We start from the raw sequence: 18,180 nt of genomic DNA, 5'->3' as shown, positions 1-18,180 counted from the left end.
CTATCTATCTATCTATCTGCTTGTTAGTGCCCTATCTATCTATCTATCTATCTATCTATCTATCTATCTATCTATCTATCTGTCTGTCTGTCTGTCTGTCTGTCTGTCTGTCTGTCTATCTATCTATCTATCTATCTATCTATCTATCTATCTATCTATCTATCTATCTATCTATCTATCTATCTATCTATCTATCTGTCTGTCTGTCTGTCTGTCTGTCTATCTATCTATCTGTCTATCTGTCTGTCTGTCTGTCTGTCTGTCTATCTATCTATCTGCTTGTTAGTGTCCTATCTATCTTTGTTAGTTATCTATCTATCTTTGTTAGTTATCTATCTATCTATCTATCTATCTATCTATCTATCGATCTATCTATCTATCTATCTATCTATCTATCTATCTATCTATCTATCTATCTATCTATCTATCTATCTATCTATCTATCTATCTGTCTATCATCTATCTATCTGCCTGTTTATCTATCTATCTGCCTGTTTATCTATCTATCTATCTATCTATCTATCTATCTATCTATCTATCTATCTATCTATCTATCTATCTGTCTGTCTGTCTGTCTGTCTATCTATCTTTGTTAGTGCCCTATCTATCTATCTATCTATCTATCTATCTATCTATCTATCTATCTATCTATCTATCTATCTATCTATCTATCTATCTATCTGCTTGTTAGTGCCCTATCTATCTATCTATCTATCTATCTATCTATCTATCTATCTATCTATCTATCTATCTATCTATCTATCTATCTATCTATCTATCTATCTGTACATCTATCTATCTATCTATCTATCCATCTGTCTGTCTGTCCATCCATTCATCCTAGAGGCTAGTTCTCCTGAATTACTGCAGTGAAATTTAGAATAAATAAGGCCAAAGATTACAGTCATTCTATCTGATATTAGCCGTCTCGATTGCCTTACAATTAAAAAATCCTCACATAACAGGATAGAGAAAAGCATGTTAATTATCTTACAACTGTACATAATTAAATATTAGCCATAAAAATGAAAATGTTTAAACCTAATAAATAAAGATATATGGGTCTTCCTCCGGCTAATCCGTAAATTGTGAAATCAATCAGGATTTGTGCTGATTAGAAGAACCGTCCAAAATGATGTTGCAAACGCTCTCTATTTCATCTGGGTTGTTGATCCCTTCCATGCCCTTATTATCAAGGCCTGTCAACAGATTATTGATATGCACTGTAATTTAATTTACTTAGTGTCTGCGTAATTAATTAGTTGACATCTGGGGTGATAAGGCTAGGCTGAATGTATCTCTATCCGCTTTTCTGACATCTCTGTCACCCAGCTGATCCTGTCAGGCATATTAGCCTTTTGCATTTCTCTGTAGACGGTTTCATAAATGAAATGTTGTTCAAAACTATAATAAACTCGCTGTTTTATGCCGTGCTATTTTAATCACTATTTATTTCGATATTTTGGTCTTGAACTAGAGAGACTTAGATAAGCTGTTTGTGACGATACCAGTTTCTTTGTTTAGGACTTATTGCAGCTCTCTCAGGCTTCAGGCACTCTCACTAAGAGAATCACATAAAGTACTCATGCAGGCTAATCCCACAATGTCACTAATGGTGGCCATTAGAGGCTGACTGAGGGACGAGCTGGACTTATCTGTGATATAAAGATTATCTTAGTGGCAAATCCATGCTGTCTTTAGAGTGATTTCTTAATCAGATTGTGATGATCATCAAGCTGCTGCGTTGTAGGTAATTAGGATGTTTGAACATTTTCTGGAGTAAAATAAGAAAGGAAGATATGTACATTAGTCAAACATAAATTCTGATATCAATCAAACTGATTTGAATTATTAATTGATTTCTGCTTACTTTAATCTTTTCATGGTAGCTGGCCCAATGACTTCACGCAGTCTTTACTAATAATCTTAATATAAATTCTAAATGTTAATATGTAATATCAATTGTGGTGGAATTAATGAATGGATGCATTTTTTATCATTAAGTATGGCTATAGGCCTATCATTTGAATATAATTATTTGAAAACTCTTTGAGAATTATTTTAATGAACTAATTATGTTTCGTTTACATTGATCAAAACATTGCTGACATGCTAAACATCATGCATGACAATCTGTATCTCAGTATCGTACAGCAGGGACATTCAAGAGAGTAAAAAAAGGTTGAGAGAACATTCTCTCTCCCACCAGACAAAGGTGGGTTTTGTGTGTGTGTGTGTGTGTGTGTGTGTGTGTGTGTGTGTGTGTGTGTGTGTGTGTATTACTTTGTTTAATTCTGTGAAAAAATATGTTTGGACTGCAAAAGTCTTTGTGACTGAATAGCATTCGTATGTATGCTATGCTAAATGTTGAAGGCATAACATGTTTGTTCAGTGGACTTGATGATTTTTATATTATTATAGGTGCTCTGTTTGAGGGTATTTTGACCCATTAACATAATGGCAATAATGTGATAAAAAGATTCCTATTAGTGGTACAGCAGAATGACAAACGAGACCATGAAATGTGGATTGAGAAATGTAAAAGTGGTCCCTTCCTGCCCCCTGCTGGAGATTTACTGTAAAATGTAGGTAATTTGCTCCACATTATTTTATTCACAAACACAAACCCACCAACATTACTATGCTGTTTTACTAGTAATAAATCTAATTTCCTTAGGGATTGTGTGTAGGCCTATAAGCTATTTAAGGTCCAAATGGCTTTTTCTCATTTCTTTCTTCAACTAAATTTGAAGAAATAACATTTTCACACTCTCATAGTTTATTAATATCATTCTTTCCACTAACAATGTCCAACAGTGTTTATACATGCATCACATGAGAATTCTATTATTCTTTTCTTCTGAAAATCAAGAACATTTCCACCATCCAACAATGAAGAAACAAATTGTGAAGATACTGTACATACGATTCATATTAGCCTAGTAGCTATAAAAGCCTACAGCAGTTTTTGTACATGGGATAATATGAAATGTCAAAAGTGATAGAAATAATCAGGAAAAGGGACAATTTTTGACTACGGTGTATCCCAAAGTTGTGGGATCCCAAACTATTATAATAAGGATTAAATAAAAACACATTTGTTACTTGAGAATGGTCTTCACATCTAAACAGGATTTTTTTATATATTTTAAATATTGTCCAGTGTAAAGGCAGTAGGACAATATGAGCGGTAGCCAGGTAAAATATATCTGAAGAGAAAAGAGAGAACGGCGCGCTAAAAGCGGAAGTGACGTGATTTGTTATTACCCATCCTCCGTGCTATCGTCATCGGTGGCATGGACGGGAAAACCAATTGCCTGGCTACCGTTACCTTAGTAAGCGTCTCTGGATTATAACCGTATTCCAAATTTGAAATGTTTTTGACCAGGTTTTGAATCAACCTCGCAAATATTACTCACATTTTGAGTATTAATCGCCTGCAAGCAAACAGCTTCTTTTCGCGCTCTTGTGAGGATCCTTACGTCAGTTAGCAAGTTTTGCTCCTGTAAACAAAATGGCGGACAATGAAGACGAAAATAATTCTGCGTCCAAATCTGCTGCAGCGAAAATGGAAAACCTCGACGCGAGTGAACCTCTGCAGCAGCCCGAGACGACGCAAGCCGAAGGGGAAAACAACCAAGAAGACGCAAGCAAAACGCCGTCCACCGCAGAAGGGGGCGTTGATCAAGGCCTCGTCGAGTTAATGCACAGCGAGTCGGCGGTGGATGTCAGAGTTGTGGATGGTAACGTTAACGTTACTCAGGAGGTGATCGGGCAGATCGTGAGCGGTGAGGTGATAACCGATTCAAATATCATTACGTCTTATGTTCAGGCCACCGCAGAGGCCGGTTTAACGGCAGAATGCACCACTGTAAGCGGCGACGTCTTAAACGCTCTTGCACCGACGACCACCATCATTTACGTGCAGCCCGACGGCAGCTTCGTGGAAAGCTCGGGCTTATCGGCCGAGGAGCAGCAGCAATTAATCGAGCAATTATCGAAACAACAGTTAGTCCATGTTGCAGGGACTGAGACACTTGTGAAACCCTCCACTGCCCCAATCGTGGACGTGCAGCAGGTTATAGTGAGTAAAGCACTGGCAGAGCCAGCTACGACCCACACAACTACCCATACAACTACCCCGAAGATACTGCAGAGATCTGTCACAGCGCAGCCGACGTCCTACATTACACTGGAAACCAGTAACTTGCATTTGGACACAGCGATCCAGCCACAGCCCGTCAGTATCGTGCAGAACGCGTCGCAGCAGCTGCAGAGCGTCGCCAAACACGTCGCGCTGCAGCAGTCGCAGAATGGAGCCAACACGACCACACAGAAGGTACGATTAGAGTCTTTCATAAGTCAGTTGTATGACAAGACGATTCAATTATTTAGGCTACTGTGCAGAATGGGACTGAATGGTTTCTCAGAAAACCTATTAAGTAAGTAATTCCTTTTCCTTCCTTCCTACCTTCTGCCTGTCTTGTATAGTCATTTCTTCCACAAGTATTTCCTTCTTTTTCCCCTTGTTTCTGCGTTTCCTTCTTTCTCTACTTCCTTCCATACATACTTTATTCTTCCGCACATACAATAACTTTCCTTTTCCCATAAGTATTTTGTTCTATACTTCCAATTTCTGCATTTTCTACTTTTTCTTCAGCACATACTTCCTTCTATACTTGATTTCTCCCAAAAGTGTCCTGCTGTAATTCCTTCCTCGCTTTCTGCACAGATTTCCTTCCATACGTCCTTCTGTACACTTTTTAACTAGCATTTAGCCTACTTCTGTACTTTCTTTCAAACATTCTTTCTTTTGCACAAATTTTCTTCCTTATTTTCTTACTCCTTGTACTTCCTCACTTCCTTTTGTGCTTCCTTTCTTCCACAAGTGTTTCTTTTTGTACTTCCTTACTTTAGCACGTTTTTCTGTGCACAGATCTTCCTTTTCTTTCCATACTTATTTTTATCTATACATCTTTCCATCCAAACATGTATCGCATATAGAAATTATACAAATTATCAAGAACTTTGAAATCCTATCAGACTGTTGGCTATGGTATTTGGGCAGAAATAGTGGTTACCAAGGTCTAAAGTTTTTGTAAGTCAAAGCAAATCTTTCTTCTTACAATAGTATGACGTCTAATGCATCCTTCTACCTATTCTGCGTAAAACCAGTCAGATATTCTAAACTGAATTAGTCCACAGACTGTGTAAGCAAATTATTTAGCCGTTTATTTCCAATGTTAATGTTGTTGTTGTTTTTTATTTAGGCAGCTGAGCCCATCCAAATTCAAGTGCAGGCACCTCTGAAGCAAGACAATAAACAACGGCAGACAACTCCAATAACAATTTTACAGTCGCAGAATCTGTCAGCCGGTCAGCCGCTGGTGAAGGTTTCAACCGTAGGAACATTAAGCAGCCCACAGATCATCCACATCACCCCTGTGCCTGGACAGCAGCAATATTTCTTACAAAACCCAAATGATCCTCCTATTCAGCTTCTCCTTCAGAAACCGGCTCCTATGGTTAGCACAATTTCTGTCCCAATTAGCAAGGTACACGTCCCTGCACCTGCCACAGTCAAGAGTCCACCAGCCAAGCCAGTTGTTCCTACCCCAAAGATCCTTGTGCCGTCTCCGAAAGTTTTATCTCCTCCAGCCAAGATAACAATGCCTACCAAAGTTATTACTGTGGAAACAAAAACTTCAACCCCAGCTGTCGGAAAGGATACCCAGAAAGTTAAGAATCGCCAGAAGAAGCCTCAAAAAATCCAGACCCGCTCTGGTCGGGTGTCTAGACCACCTAAGCACAAGGTGAAGGACTACAAGTTTATTAAGAATGAGGACTTGGCAGAAAGCCACCAATCAGATTCAGATGACTACTCTGAGATAAGCGTGGAGGATGAGGATGGAGAAGAACGGGGGAAGAAGAGCTCAGATGTAACCCTCAATCTCCGTGACAAATCCTTTAAATGTGATACCTGTGATAAAGCGTACATCGGCGTCGCCGGTTTGAACAGGCACTATAAGCTAAATCCCACACATGACAAGAACCCGACGCCACCTCAAGCAGAAGACCTTTCCACAACTAGAGACGAACAACCTTCAGGAACTGAAGTCACTGATAATAGTCATGTGAAAACACTCAGTACTCAAAAAGTAAGATGATTTGTTTTGCTTGCTGGATGCTAGGTGTATTTATCTGATTAATCAAATAATCACAAGTAAACAATATTTCAGGTTCTAGAAATTGGCAAGGTAGAACCCAGGAGACCTGGGCGGCCCAGGGGACCAGTACGGCCTGGCCGTCCGAGGAGGCCTGGGCGACCACCCAAGAGAGGACGACCGGGACGGCCACCCAAGTACCCCAGAGGAATGAGCTTAGAGCAGCAAGCACAAAGACAAAGAAATCGGCTAAAAGAAGTACGATCTCGATTGCTATGCATCTTTGTGCTTACACTGTTTAGACATTCAAATCATATGCGTGCCTTCTAGGTGAAGTGTTTTTTAATAAATGCTTTGTTATAGTGACTTTTCACCATCATCTCTCTGTGGTTTGTGTACTCACATATTTGATGTGTTCAACCTATGAAGTAGTTACATCATGTAACTACTGAGTAAAATGCTAATGGTGAGGGCTGGCTAGGTCATACAAGGATAATGTTATAACAGTATGTTGCTTGCTACAGTGGGGTTCAATAGTCCACTTGTGAAAAAGCTGCTTGCTTATTTATTTTAATTTTAGTGTTTTTTGCATTACAAATTAAGAGAAAAGTTGACTAAACTATATGAGCATCCACACTAATGTACGATAATGTTTTTTATTAATAGTGCACTGCAGTTATGTCATCTGATGCTTTAAATTGTTGAACTCATTAAAGCAGAATGGATTCTGATTGGCTGTTAATGATTTTAGTGTTCAGCTGGAAAAAAATCGCTCTGGAAGTGATTCCAACAAGTTGTTATCTTTATAGTTGTGGACTTCCCTATTCTCATAGAATTAGAATGATTATTACAACTTTTTATAGTTATTGTCCTTAGTGTGAACAGGCCTTTAGATTCTTTTAGTAGTATTTTACTACTATTTTACTATAGTATTTTTTTACACAAATTAATTCACATGGTCAAAATTGTTTATTTGATAAATGGTGCTGAATCTGAAAAGCTTCTTTATGATTTCTTTTACATTTTTTTATAATCCTATAACTTTTTTATATTTCCATGTTTATAATAGATTTTAACTCTTAGATTGACCGGATGCTTTTAATCCCTATTGAACGTCTAGATAGAACTGACACTTTTGACTGTTGACTGTAATTTTGAATTCACCCCTGACTGAGCATCTTTCATCTTTCTTCAGTTTATTAAACAGTACGATGATGAAGATCTCATGGAGATTGTTCTTCCACGTCTGGCCAGAGTCATGACTGTATGGGAGTTTGTGCTGATGAAGGTATGTTCAGATGTTCTGAAACATGGGATAGATTTTTGAATTTGTCCATTTCTCACTGTTGAATCAATGTGTAAAATACTGTGTTATTACATGTGTTGGAATACATGCTTACAGTGTTCTTGTCCCTATAGGTGGAAAAGGGCTACCCATCAAAGCAACAGTTCCCGAGCGTGTACCATGAATTTGAACAACTACACAGCCAAGTGAAGAAGATGGCCCTGGAATATTTGCACACATCACCAGCCTCTCGGCCAGCTATAGAGGTCAACAACATGGGAGTAAGTAATTGCTATATATTTAATCAGCTTTGTGATCAAACTTGAGAACATAACAAATAAATTCATTGTCATTTCAGGTTTTACAGTCTCTGGGTATAACCGATCCCAATGCACTGAAACTCCTGACTTCCTCTGAGGGACAACAAAGTCAAAACACAAATCAGTCAGAGCCAAGAGCAAATCAGGCCACAAAGAGTCTACGGAGTATTGAGGTACGTTCTGTGCACAGATAATTCCAGTGAAGACTCCTTTAAATAGTATACATTTCTCAGCTGAGTGTATTTTCATAATTAATGATGCTATTTATTAACTAGTCAGGGATTAGTGGGTTTAGTGCAGGGGTTTTCAAACTTTTTGATGCCCTGATGCTTTTGTGAGGAACCCCCTTTGTAAAATATAAAAGACAGTTATACATTTTCATAGTAACACTTAGGGTAACAATACAGTTTTATTTGATAACATTAGCTGACTACATTACTTAACATGAACTAACAATGAACAACACTTCTACATTTATTCATCTTAGTTCATTTTAATCTCAGAATATATTAATACATTTTTAAGATTAAAAGCTGTATCTGTTAACATTTAATTAATGCTCTGTGAACTAACATGAATATAAATTTTTTTAACTAACATCATTAACAAAGGTTAATAAATTATGTAAAAAATATATTGTTCATGTTAATGCATTAGCTAAGCTAACAAATGAGACCTTATTTTACAGTTACCATTTTCATGTTTAAAGATAAATTTTAATTGTGATCTTGTAAAGACTTTTAATTTTAATACTTTTAATTAAACAATTGAATAAATAATAAAATATATATTTATTTAAATTGTAATAAAGCAAATTATAATTTTTTTAAACTATATTTACTTTAAGTTGGCTTAAAAGGTAAGATCACTCAAAAATGAAAATGATCCCATAATTTACTCGCCCTCCCAAGCCATCCTAGGTGATTTTCTTCTTTCAGCCAAACACAAAAGGAGTTATATTAAAAAATATCCTGGCTCTTCCAAGCTTTATAATGGGAGTGAATGGTACCCTAGATTTTGATGCCCAAAAAAGCACATCCATCCATCATAAAAGTAATCCATACGGACCCAGGGGGTTAATAAATGCCTTCTGAAGCGAAGCGTTCTTGTAAAAAAAAAAAAAAAAAATTATAACTTTATAAACTATAATCACTAGCTTCCGATAATGGCTGTACGCAAATCTAGTTCCAGTGGAAGAGTGACCTCTGATCCAGCACATGACGTATTGACTAACGCACTATTAAAAAAATTTAACGAGAGCTGTCAGAGGCCTGTTTGTTTGAACCACGAGAGGCGTCTACTCTCACCTAAGCTTACGCTACTCCTACATCCAACATCATGTGTCAGGTCAGAGGTCACTCTCTTTCACCAGAACTCAACTTGTGTACTGCCGTTACTGAAAACCAGTGATTTATACAAAACTTACAAAACTGCATCGCTTCACTTTATAAGGCCTTTATTAACCCCCTGGAGCCGTATGGATTACTTTTATGATGGATGGATGCGCTTTTTTTTGGGCATCAAAATCTCAAGAGCTACTCACTCCCTTTATAAAGCTTAGAAAAAGCCAGGATATTTTCTAATATAACTCTGTGATTGTGTTTGGCTGAAAGAAGAAAGTCATCGACACCTAGGAATGATTATTTGTAATAATTAAAAAAATATATTTTTGGGTGGACTAACCCTTTAAATCTTTTCATGGCCAGTATTAGGGTTATGTAAGATAAACATTTAAATACAAAACAGATGTTGTTTTTATTTCTTACTGGTCAAATCTAGAACATAAAATAAAATAATCTTGATTAGATTTTTTATTTTTTTGACGTTTTTAAAAGAAGCCTCTTATGCTCAAGGCTGCATCATTTAAAATAAATGAAATGAATGAATTAACTTTTTTATATACGGTATATATATATATATATATATATATATATATATATATATATATATATATATATTAAAATGTAATGCATTCCTGTAAATACAAAGCTTAATTTACTCCAGTCTTCAGTGTCACATGATCCTTCAAAAAACATTCTGATATGCTGATTTGCTGCTCAAGATTTATTTTTTCATTTTTTTGAATCAATTGAAAACAGTTGTGCTTCACATTTTTGTGGAAGCAATGATACATTTTTTCAGGATTCTTTGACTAGTCTTTACTGGCACTTTTGATTAACTTAATGTGTCTTGCTGAATAAAAGTATTCATTTCTTTATAAAAAAAAAAAAAAACTCTTATTGACTGCAACCTTTCGAATGGTGCTGTATCCAGTCCTACACATATTCTGTGATAAAATCTAAAATGTTCTGTGGACCGCAGTTGGAAGGCCCCTAATTTAGTAGATGCTGTTATCTATCTTTATTATCATGATTTGCTCCTTGTGGGTTTTGAACCTGGAACCTTTCATTTACCTAGATCCTTAACATCACCACCGCTCTTTGAGCTGTTGTGTGTTACTCGTCATACTTTTATAGGAACAAAACGTTGTTTACAGCGTATGGTAATCATATTTACTCTTCATGTTATCCTTAGAATGCCAAAATGCTGCCTCCTGCAAAAAGGTTTAAAATAGAAAACTGCAATGAAGAAACCAACGGCTATCAAGTCAATCAGAATGGCATCCAGAAGGACGAGACCGTTGACGGCTCTGTGATGCGAAAACCTCAGGTGGTGTTGACCAGACTGGAGAGCTTGACTTCTGTGGATCTAACAGCTGACGACGCTACACAGAGCGCTGAAAACGCCAGCCCACCGAGGACAGAGGAAGAGCCTATGGAGACGGAAGCGCCGCCTTCGGATTCCGATGCTACAAAAGCCGTAGAAGATCCAGAGATCTCCAAGGTCCTGAACAGCAGCGACGCCGTGGATATCGCGGATCAGGTGAAACAGCTGGAGCAGGCTCTGAGCACTGACTCCGAGTTTAAGAACTCGCAAGAACCCGCTCAGCAAGAGGTTCAAGAGGACCAGGCCGACGCTCTCGAGGATCCCGAGGCCATTCAGGTGGTGCAGGAAGAATCTTCTGTCGTCATCCAGACAGCAGAGGGGCTTGTCATGCAGAGCGCGGAAGAGTTAGCCGCCAAAGGGATCGTCATTGTCAACGGGCCCGACGGCACAATGATGCACATTGAGGCACCTGAAGGGGTTCCTTTAGAGACTGTTCATGCCCTGCTGGGCATTGAAACTGAAAGAAAGACTTAATGGAGTCACATCTTCACTTCCTGTTTTTGTCCATTACTCACACCATACATGCGTTCTGTGTAATGGTGTTTTTTCAATGAACTTTTATTGCATTCTTTGTAAATTTGTATAAAAACAGTATTATTATATAATAGTGTTTTTTTTCTGTTTATACAACAAAAGTCATTGTTCATTTCGAATTTTAGACAGTTCACTTATGTTGGCATATCTTAACTATTGGTTTCTGAGGAAATGATTATGTAGCTGCGTGTTATGTGTCTCGAGGGGAAAGAGATGACAGTGCTCTGCATATGTGACACTAAATTTTGGAAGGAATCTAGTGCTTTTCATTTTGGAAACTGATTCTTTCGCAGCAAATGGGAGGAAAGAAAATACTATTTGCCAAAACTAAGTTATGGACTCAAGCAAGGTTCAGAAAAGCTGTGGTAAGATTTTTGTGATGATGTGTCCACTTAGTTGGCCAATCAGTGAAATCTGTACATAACCATTTCTTTATGTTAGAAACCCAGGCTGTAGTTCTAATACAGTTCAAATTGGTACCCCATGACATATTTTATTTATTCAAACCTTTCTGGACATTTGTTCGAAAATGAACCTTTAAGGCTGAAAGTGGTCGTTCCCCAGAGGTTTGGCCCAAAAAACATGGAATTTTGGGATGTTTTTCATAACAGGCCACTCGAAGCAGTGAGAAAACGTCTAGATTTGTAAAAAAAACTGACTTGAGGTTCTTATAATCTTAGACTGCAGCCTCATATGTTCCATTGTTTCTGTTATTTAGTAGTTTGTCCAGTGCAAAAGTCATTTGAAAAGTTGTTGCACTATTTTATTACTTTTTATATAATCTCTGGTTTACTGTTTTGAAACATCTCAGCATTTTTAATACAAAGGGACATGTTCAAATATGACATTAAAACTTTTGTGAGTGAGTTTATGGAGTTAAGACTTTGTATGGTTAAACTGCTTACGAGGGAATTATGACAAGAAAGTATTACAGTATAAAAACGGGAGTTTATTTTTTCTGAGGGAAATTTGAAGGTTAAACAGATTCAAGCTATATACATGTCGGGATACGCTTTTAATTTGTCCTCGTGCATAGATTCCAGACTGAATTACAAAGGTCTGTGACCTGTTTCTAATAGCAAACTCTCTAGCAGCAGTTTTCCACTGTCGTCAATGTAGGGTTGATACAGCCAAGATGACAGGTAGACCATTGAAAGATCAGCATTAGAAGTGTGGGCCAGTTCCTGAAGTATGGTCTTCTTCAGTGCCAACTCCTGCTTGTATGATTCGTAAAGCTTAGAAGATACTTCAGCTGCCATGAAGAGGACAAAAAAACAAAAGGTCAATAACATGCGACTTAAGTGATAATTCCAGTTAAAAAAAATTACATAGGATTTATGTGTATTTCAGCTACCAATCTCTGCAAATAATATATGATTATATTATGGTTGTCTTAAGGGGGTCACATTTGCAGGGTAATATTTATTCATATTAATTTTAGAACCAAACCAAATCTATTCTTGGTTTATGATTATGAGCCTTTATTTCTCTTACCAAACTGATGAGTGGGCCACGTGTGAAACAGTGGTTCTGCTCTTCCTTTCTCTCCATACTGGAATGCTTCTAGCTCACAGATCCCACGCTCATCACTGACCATTTTCTCCATCTTTGACAGTATGTTTGCCTTTGGTGAAACAATTTGGACTACATAAAAACGTTACAAAAACACAATACTAGTAATGCTCCTTCTCCAAAACTGTACCATTTTATCCACAACATCTTGTAACTTCACACATTCTTCCTCAAGCTCTTGGTTGCTCTGTTTAAGATTCTTTGAAGGGTCTCCAGCTGCCGAACTGCCTCCTTCCATCACCATATCAGACTCCATATTTGATCTGGGAACAGAGATGATGACAGAGAAAACAGGCTGTGTAAAAGAGCAGGCAGATTGCTAACAAACGCATTTATATAAATATCTGATTATATTTTAATTTATATTATATTTATTTTTTAATATTTAGTAATATTGTTCAACTGACATATGAAACTTACTTTTTGTTCAGTCCCAAATTAACAATTTTTGTCGCAATCGTGGATCCCTCGTCATTTAATCGCTCCCATTTCAGGATGAGATTATGCCAATCTGCAGCGTTGTCCTTTAATTTCCTGGCACTTCCGGTCAAGTTGCCTTTTTTACCTGGGGTCGTGGACTCTGACATTATGCATTTATTATTATTAATATGTCCAATGCATAAACAGCCGCTGAATTAGGTTGTGCTTTTCATCATGACGCAATTTATTAACCGAGAGCAAATGAACTATTTGCAAATGTGTCTCCTCTGTATAGTTGTCGTTTAATTCGTTTAATTAAAAGTATTTTAATCCGTAACAATTAAAAACATCGCAGAAACTCACGTGTTTCTTCTTTTCTCTACTTCTACCGTTTAATGCTATGACAATTGCAGAGTGCGTTAGCGCCACCTACTGGAACAGAGACCTCAACGTCGGAGAGTCCTGAGTTCTCTAGTGCAGCCTTAAAAAATTATAATTTTGTGAACTCTTGGTTTGTAATTGTACCCCAGACCTCAGATCCATAGAGCGGGTTCTAGAACCAATTTAATTATTTTTAGCCACATTTTGATTGGAACATCAATGTAAAAAGCTCTTTGTGCTTTGTCTCTCAGGTTTCCTGTGTTGAATTATACCACGGTATGTGTAGTTTTGAGTCTGTTCAAGAGACATGTTTTCTATCAAAATAGTGTAAAAAAATTCTCAAGTATTCAAAATACGTTTTCAGCATATTGTGCACCATATTTATTTTTGTGTGGTTCAAAAATGTATAATATTAATATTGCCCTTGTGACAACTAGTATGACAAACTCATTTGGGTTTTGCCAAATAATTCAAATGTAATGTTTCTAAAAAATCTATATATTACAGATTTGACTTTCCCTATTCCTGGAAATTTGCCCACAGGCCATGATTATTTCATTCACCTGAAGTGGCTTGAAGGAAGTACTTGTATTTCCTCTCACAGCCCAACAAAGGGCAGCAGACATCGCTTTCATTATGAAAATTAATGTGCATTCCCCTACCAGCCTACATTTTGGAAATGTGGAAAAATATAGGATTCTCATGTTAAAATACTACTACTAAATAAACTAACATAATTAACATCAGAGCCATGTGTGTAAAAGGCTGTTTATGTGTGTGTGTTCAAATCAAAATACTGTTCAAAATATAAATTAAAATATTTTTTTAATTTGTGTTGAATTAGAAAAATGATCAAAATGGAAACATGTTCACTAGTGAACTTCCGAACCCCACTGCAAATAGTTTTTACAACCATTTCAAATGTGACAGAAAGAAAGAATAAAACACAAGATTAGTACCAATGAAATTATACCATTTTCTTCTTTTTATTGTAAACATTTTGAACTGAAGATTCACAATTTTAGAAACACAGATGATGGTATATAATCAAGTGCATTTGACACTATAAGCCAAGTAATGTTTCTCGTATGTGTGGCTGCATGTTGCATATGGCCCTGTAGTGGGTCAGTCAGTTTTTGTGGTGTACTGATCACTGGCGTGTGTTTACAGTTGATTTTTCTTGTAGCTTGTTGTCCCCCTGTCCTCTTCGAACTGTGGAAGGCAGTAAAGATCATACAAACGGTGTGCTAAATCATCGGCCTCCGCCACCCCTTCGCAGCTCATCTGCCAGCTCTGGGGAATGGAGTCGATGCCATAATGCGCCCCTGCAATTGCCCCTGCCATGCAAGCAATGGTGTCAGTGTCGCCACCCAGAGCCAAGCTGTAGGCTATTGTCCTCTCCAGTCCTCCGAACTGCTCTGGCAGCCCATCCCGGGGCTCCAAACAATGCAGCACGCAGAAGATAGCGGTGGGCACTGACTGTAAGGCAGCGATGCCATTTCCTAACGCAAAGAAAGAGTGTCAACTACAAGAAAAAACACAGCAGAACGCCATTATAAAAATGATCAAATCAATACTAACCCAATTCAGATATGACCTCCTCAATGCTCACACCATTTCTGTCCATAAGTTCTTTCACCCTGTGCAAACGTGAGCAATATGGGAAGTCTGATAAATTGAGTCTGTGGAATAAAACATAGTGGGTCAGAACCATAGAGAACTCTTCTTAAAGTCAGCATGAAACGGAAGTTGCGATAGTCTTTTTTTTATGCGTTTTTATCAATGTTTTTAAACTTTAATTTCTTTTTATTTACGTTTTAGTTTCAAGTTAAACTTAGTTCAGTTTATTGCCAAGACAACATTTCAAATCAAGTTTTTAATCTAATATATTTTATTTCAGGCTTTATTCAAATCACGAAAACTTTTAGCGATTTTAATAGATGACAATGACAACATTGCATGAACAAAAACAGTTTAATCTTCAAAATATCTTTTTTTTAGAACGACATGAGGGTGAGTAAATAATAGAATCTGCCTTTTTTGGTGAACTGTCCCTTTAAGAAACAAACAACTGAAGTTCATTCTTTTGATGGGCTCACTTACGCTTTAGCATCAAGCTGGGCTGTTTCATCTTTTTCCATCTCTTCCATTTCTGAGATCAGTTTGTTGATGAATTCTTTGGGCAGAGCCAAAGCACCTTGGAGAGACAGATGGACAGCAAGGGCCTGCAACATCGCCCCGTTGTAGCCCAAAGAGCATGAGTGTGTTAACATAGCGCCAAGCCGTGAGTACTGCCAAAAGCAAATGCAAGGACAGAATGTTAGCCTGGGACAGTCCAAATTAGTGAAGTATTTAAACAAGTGGTTCTTAACCTTTCTGACTCGAAGGCCGCCAACTGTTCAGCACAATATTCGAATATTCATCGAAAAAATTCTTGATTAGATGTGTTTTTAGCATTCTAATATATAGAGTTTAAAGCTATTGTTGGTTGCAATTCAATCTTTTTATGGCTACTTAGATTCATTTAGATGTTTAGATTCAACAGTAGGATGACTTTTCACCTTGCGGACATCATTGCAACTTCTGAAGGCAAGGGCGAAAGGTGCTGCTCTCATGGCACCTCCATTCCCGAAAGAACCGCGGCCACCAAACTGAGCCTGTGCCGGCTGGAAGACATCCTTCAGATGGGGCGATGCAAGCTTCCGCAGAACCTGGATGACACCTGAGCCGTAACCTCGATCCGGAGCAAGGTTATACTCCTTTGCAAATCTGGAATAAAAAAAGATGATCAGGGAAAAGCTAATTCTTGCTTAAAAGGACTCTTTTAGCCGTTTCCAGCAGTAATGTACCTTCGAGCCATGTCTCGTTCATCAAACGCCATCCTGGTGAGGAGTGAATCTGCAACGCACCGCATCATGGCCGTATCATCACTGTACAGAAGAATTCCTGGATAAAATGTAGATGAGATGTTGTCTAAAATTGTAACATAGTCAAAAATGTTTTATGAAAGTAAAATTGTGAAGTCACTTGTCTTTGGACCGAAAAGATTCTGGTACTAAACTTGGTGACTTTTTTGGCAATTGCTATATGAACACACACAAAATAAATTGTGGATAGATTAGAAATGGCTAAATGGTCTTGTATCACACTTTTGATCTACACGGTCAAAAATGACCACCATAGGAAATGAATACTAAGTATGAAAATATAGAGCAATTTTTGGGGAGCAATTTTAATAAAGCATAAGAAAAGCATCTGATCATAGCAACGTGGATATGTTTGCACGAGCTCTGCAATTCGGCACTGTAGTAAAGTCAGGTCGTTTATTTATATATATCACTTTATAAAATAGATTGCTTAAAATCAAGCAGCTTTACCGTATTAAACATGAAAACCTGTGCCAGTGTCTCATTTAATCAGAAGTTAAACTTAATTTTCTACTTTAAAGCAGCTCTCCAGTGTGTTCATGTTTTCACTCTAAGTTCTAAATAGATATCCAAATGTGAAACATTAAAAGTAATTAGTATGTCTGAAAATACTCTAAGCAACTTGGGAATACATCGCCTTATATTCAGGAGTTGAACAATGAAACTGAAACACCTGGTTTAAGACCACAATCATTTATAAGTATGGTGTAGGACCCCCTTTTGCGGCCAATACAGCATCAGTTTGCCTTGGGAATGACAGATACAAGTCCTGCAAAGTGTTTAATTGTTCAACCACTGGATGTGTGTGTATAGGCTATATGGTGGATACTGGATATGTATATGACAATCTTTCAATCATTTGATTTTAAATACATTCGCCTCTATTTTTAACTTAAACCATGTATTCATTTAAATAATGGGTTTTTTTTTAACTTTTTTATATTTGTATTATTTTGTATTGAAATAAGTCGTGCATCAGGTGAATAGGCTTATTGCCTAGTACCATGAAATCCCCTACAAATAAAATGTAATGCTTTCGGTCTTTTTTTGACCGCGAAAGATCACGAGTGACCACGAGTGACCATTAATTAGGAATACTAGAGGGTTAACAAAGACTTCAGGACATGCCAAGGGTTATATATCACATATTAGCTTAGTACGTGATATGGCCTTCTGATATGAATATACTGTCGTAATCTTAGAGATTACATATCAAGCCTCAAGTAAATATACTTGTAATATAAAATATACAATATAAAAATGGAATGCTCACCGTCGCCCCGTGTTTCATCCTCCAAAGCGCTGAGATGCTGAAGGACTCGATCCAAAGGCACATCCACAGCGCCTTCAAACTCACCGCCTATACAGTCACCCAACACCGAACCGACCAGAGCTCCGCGGAAGCGGGACAACATCACCGGCGCTGCTATACGCGCCGCAGCAGACATTTCTCCTACTGTATCTTAGTGTAAACGCAAACTTCACGAGATAAACAGATTCAGACGACCCTAGTATGAATCTAGAACAGTGACATCTGGGGTTTGTTATGCTGGACTGTTGTTGTCATTGTGTGACCCGCTTCTTACCGCAGCATGTCAAATTTAACCGCATCACGATTCATCAAACTATTCGAATATTCTCGATTGACTTACTAAAATGGATATACCTAACTTTGCAGAAAAGGTTGTGTCTATTTTATTGAATGCCTTTATTTCATTATTTAATTACAGAACCAATACGGACCTATGCAAACAGCAATGGATGGTGCGCAGCTGCTAAAGTAAGTGATCTACGTTTCGATGTCTGCTGATTCGACAAATTCCAAATTCTGAAATTATTTAAATCATGAA

The 18,180-nt window shown here is 37.5% G+C and overlaps 3 protein-coding genes across 3 annotated transcripts; 1 reads left to right on the top strand and 2 right to left on the bottom strand.

Annotated features, from left to right (window-relative positions):
- The first annotated feature begins 3,281 nt into the window (after positions 1–3,281).
- Positions 3,282–11,905, top strand: znf839 (zinc finger protein 839). The gene is made up of 7 exons (XM_084393519.1): positions 3,282–4,339; positions 5,271–6,158; positions 6,240–6,422; positions 7,360–7,452; positions 7,584–7,730; positions 7,808–7,942; positions 10,305–11,905. The coding sequence occupies exons 1-7, from the start codon at positions 3,515–3,517 to the stop codon at positions 10,968–10,970; spliced, it is 2,937 nt and encodes a 978-aa protein (XP_084249645.1). The 5' UTR covers positions 3,282–3,514; the 3' UTR covers positions 10,971–11,905.
- A 53-nt stretch (positions 11,906–11,958) lies between these two features.
- Positions 11,959–13,433, bottom strand: cinp (cyclin dependent kinase 2 interacting protein). The gene is made up of 4 exons (XM_084393520.1): positions 13,023–13,433; positions 12,733–12,865; positions 12,525–12,654; positions 11,959–12,282 (listed from the first exon to the last, which is right to left on the bottom strand). The coding sequence occupies exons 1-4, from the start codon at positions 13,187–13,189 to the stop codon at positions 12,080–12,082; spliced, it is 633 nt and encodes a 210-aa protein (XP_084249646.1). The 5' UTR covers positions 13,190–13,433; the 3' UTR covers positions 11,959–12,079.
- A 932-nt stretch (positions 13,434–14,365) lies between these two features.
- adprs (ADP-ribosylserine hydrolase) lies at positions 14,366–18,143 on the bottom strand. The gene is made up of 6 exons (XM_084393401.1): positions 17,604–18,143; positions 16,253–16,349; positions 15,965–16,172; positions 15,507–15,694; positions 14,985–15,085; positions 14,366–14,905 (listed from the first exon to the last, which is right to left on the bottom strand). Exons 1-6 carry the CDS (start codon positions 17,776–17,778, stop codon positions 14,568–14,570), a joined length of 1,107 nt encoding a protein of 368 aa, XP_084249527.1. The 5' UTR covers positions 17,779–18,143; the 3' UTR covers positions 14,366–14,567.
- Between the last annotated feature and the right edge of the window lie 37 nt (positions 18,144–18,180).

The sequence above is a fragment of the Rutilus rutilus genome, assembly GCF_951802725.1.
Source record: "Rutilus rutilus genome assembly, chromosome: 21".
NCBI classification, from domain to species: domain Eukaryota; kingdom Metazoa; phylum Chordata; class Actinopteri; order Cypriniformes; family Leuciscidae; genus Rutilus; species Rutilus rutilus.
Note: the sequence above shows the minus strand (reverse complement) of the source record. Positions and strands in the feature narration are given on the sequence as shown.

Bases quoted from the DNA above. Each gene is read 5' to 3' on its own strand.
- znf839 (XM_084393519.1), top strand. From the start codon at position 3,515: ATGGCGGACAATGAAGACGAAAATAATTCTGCGTCCAAATCTGCTGCA. The intron at 6,159-6,239 runs GTAAGATGATTT...ACAATATTTCAG, and splicing joins AAACACTCAGTACTCAAAAA to GTTCTAGAAATTGGCAAGGT. The intron at 7,731-7,807 runs GTAAGTAATTGC...TTGTCATTTCAG, and splicing joins TAGAGGTCAACAACATGGGA to GTTTTACAGTCTCTGGGTAT.
- cinp (XM_084393520.1), bottom strand. From the start codon at position 13,189: ATGTCAGAGTCCACGACCCCAGGTAAAAAAGGCAACTTGACCGGAAGT. The intron at 12,866-13,022 runs GTAAGTTTCATA...CTCTGTTCCCAG, and splicing joins AATTTGGGACTGAACAAAAA to ATCAAATATGGAGTCTGATA. The intron at 12,283-12,524 runs GTAAGAGAAATA...TCTTCATGGCAG, and splicing joins GTGGCCCACTCATCAGTTTG to CTGAAGTATCTTCTAAGCTT.
- adprs (XM_084393401.1), bottom strand. From the start codon at position 17,778: ATGTCTGCTGCGGCGCGTATAGCAGCGCCGGTGATGTTGTCCCGCTTC. The intron at 16,350-17,603 runs GTGAGCATTCCA...CATTTTATCCAG, and splicing joins GGATGAAACACGGGGCGACG to GAATTCTTCTGTACAGTGAT. The intron at 14,906-14,984 runs GTTAGTATTGAT...TCTTTGCGTTAG, and splicing joins GGAGGTCATATCTGAATTGG to GAAATGGCATCGCTGCCTTA.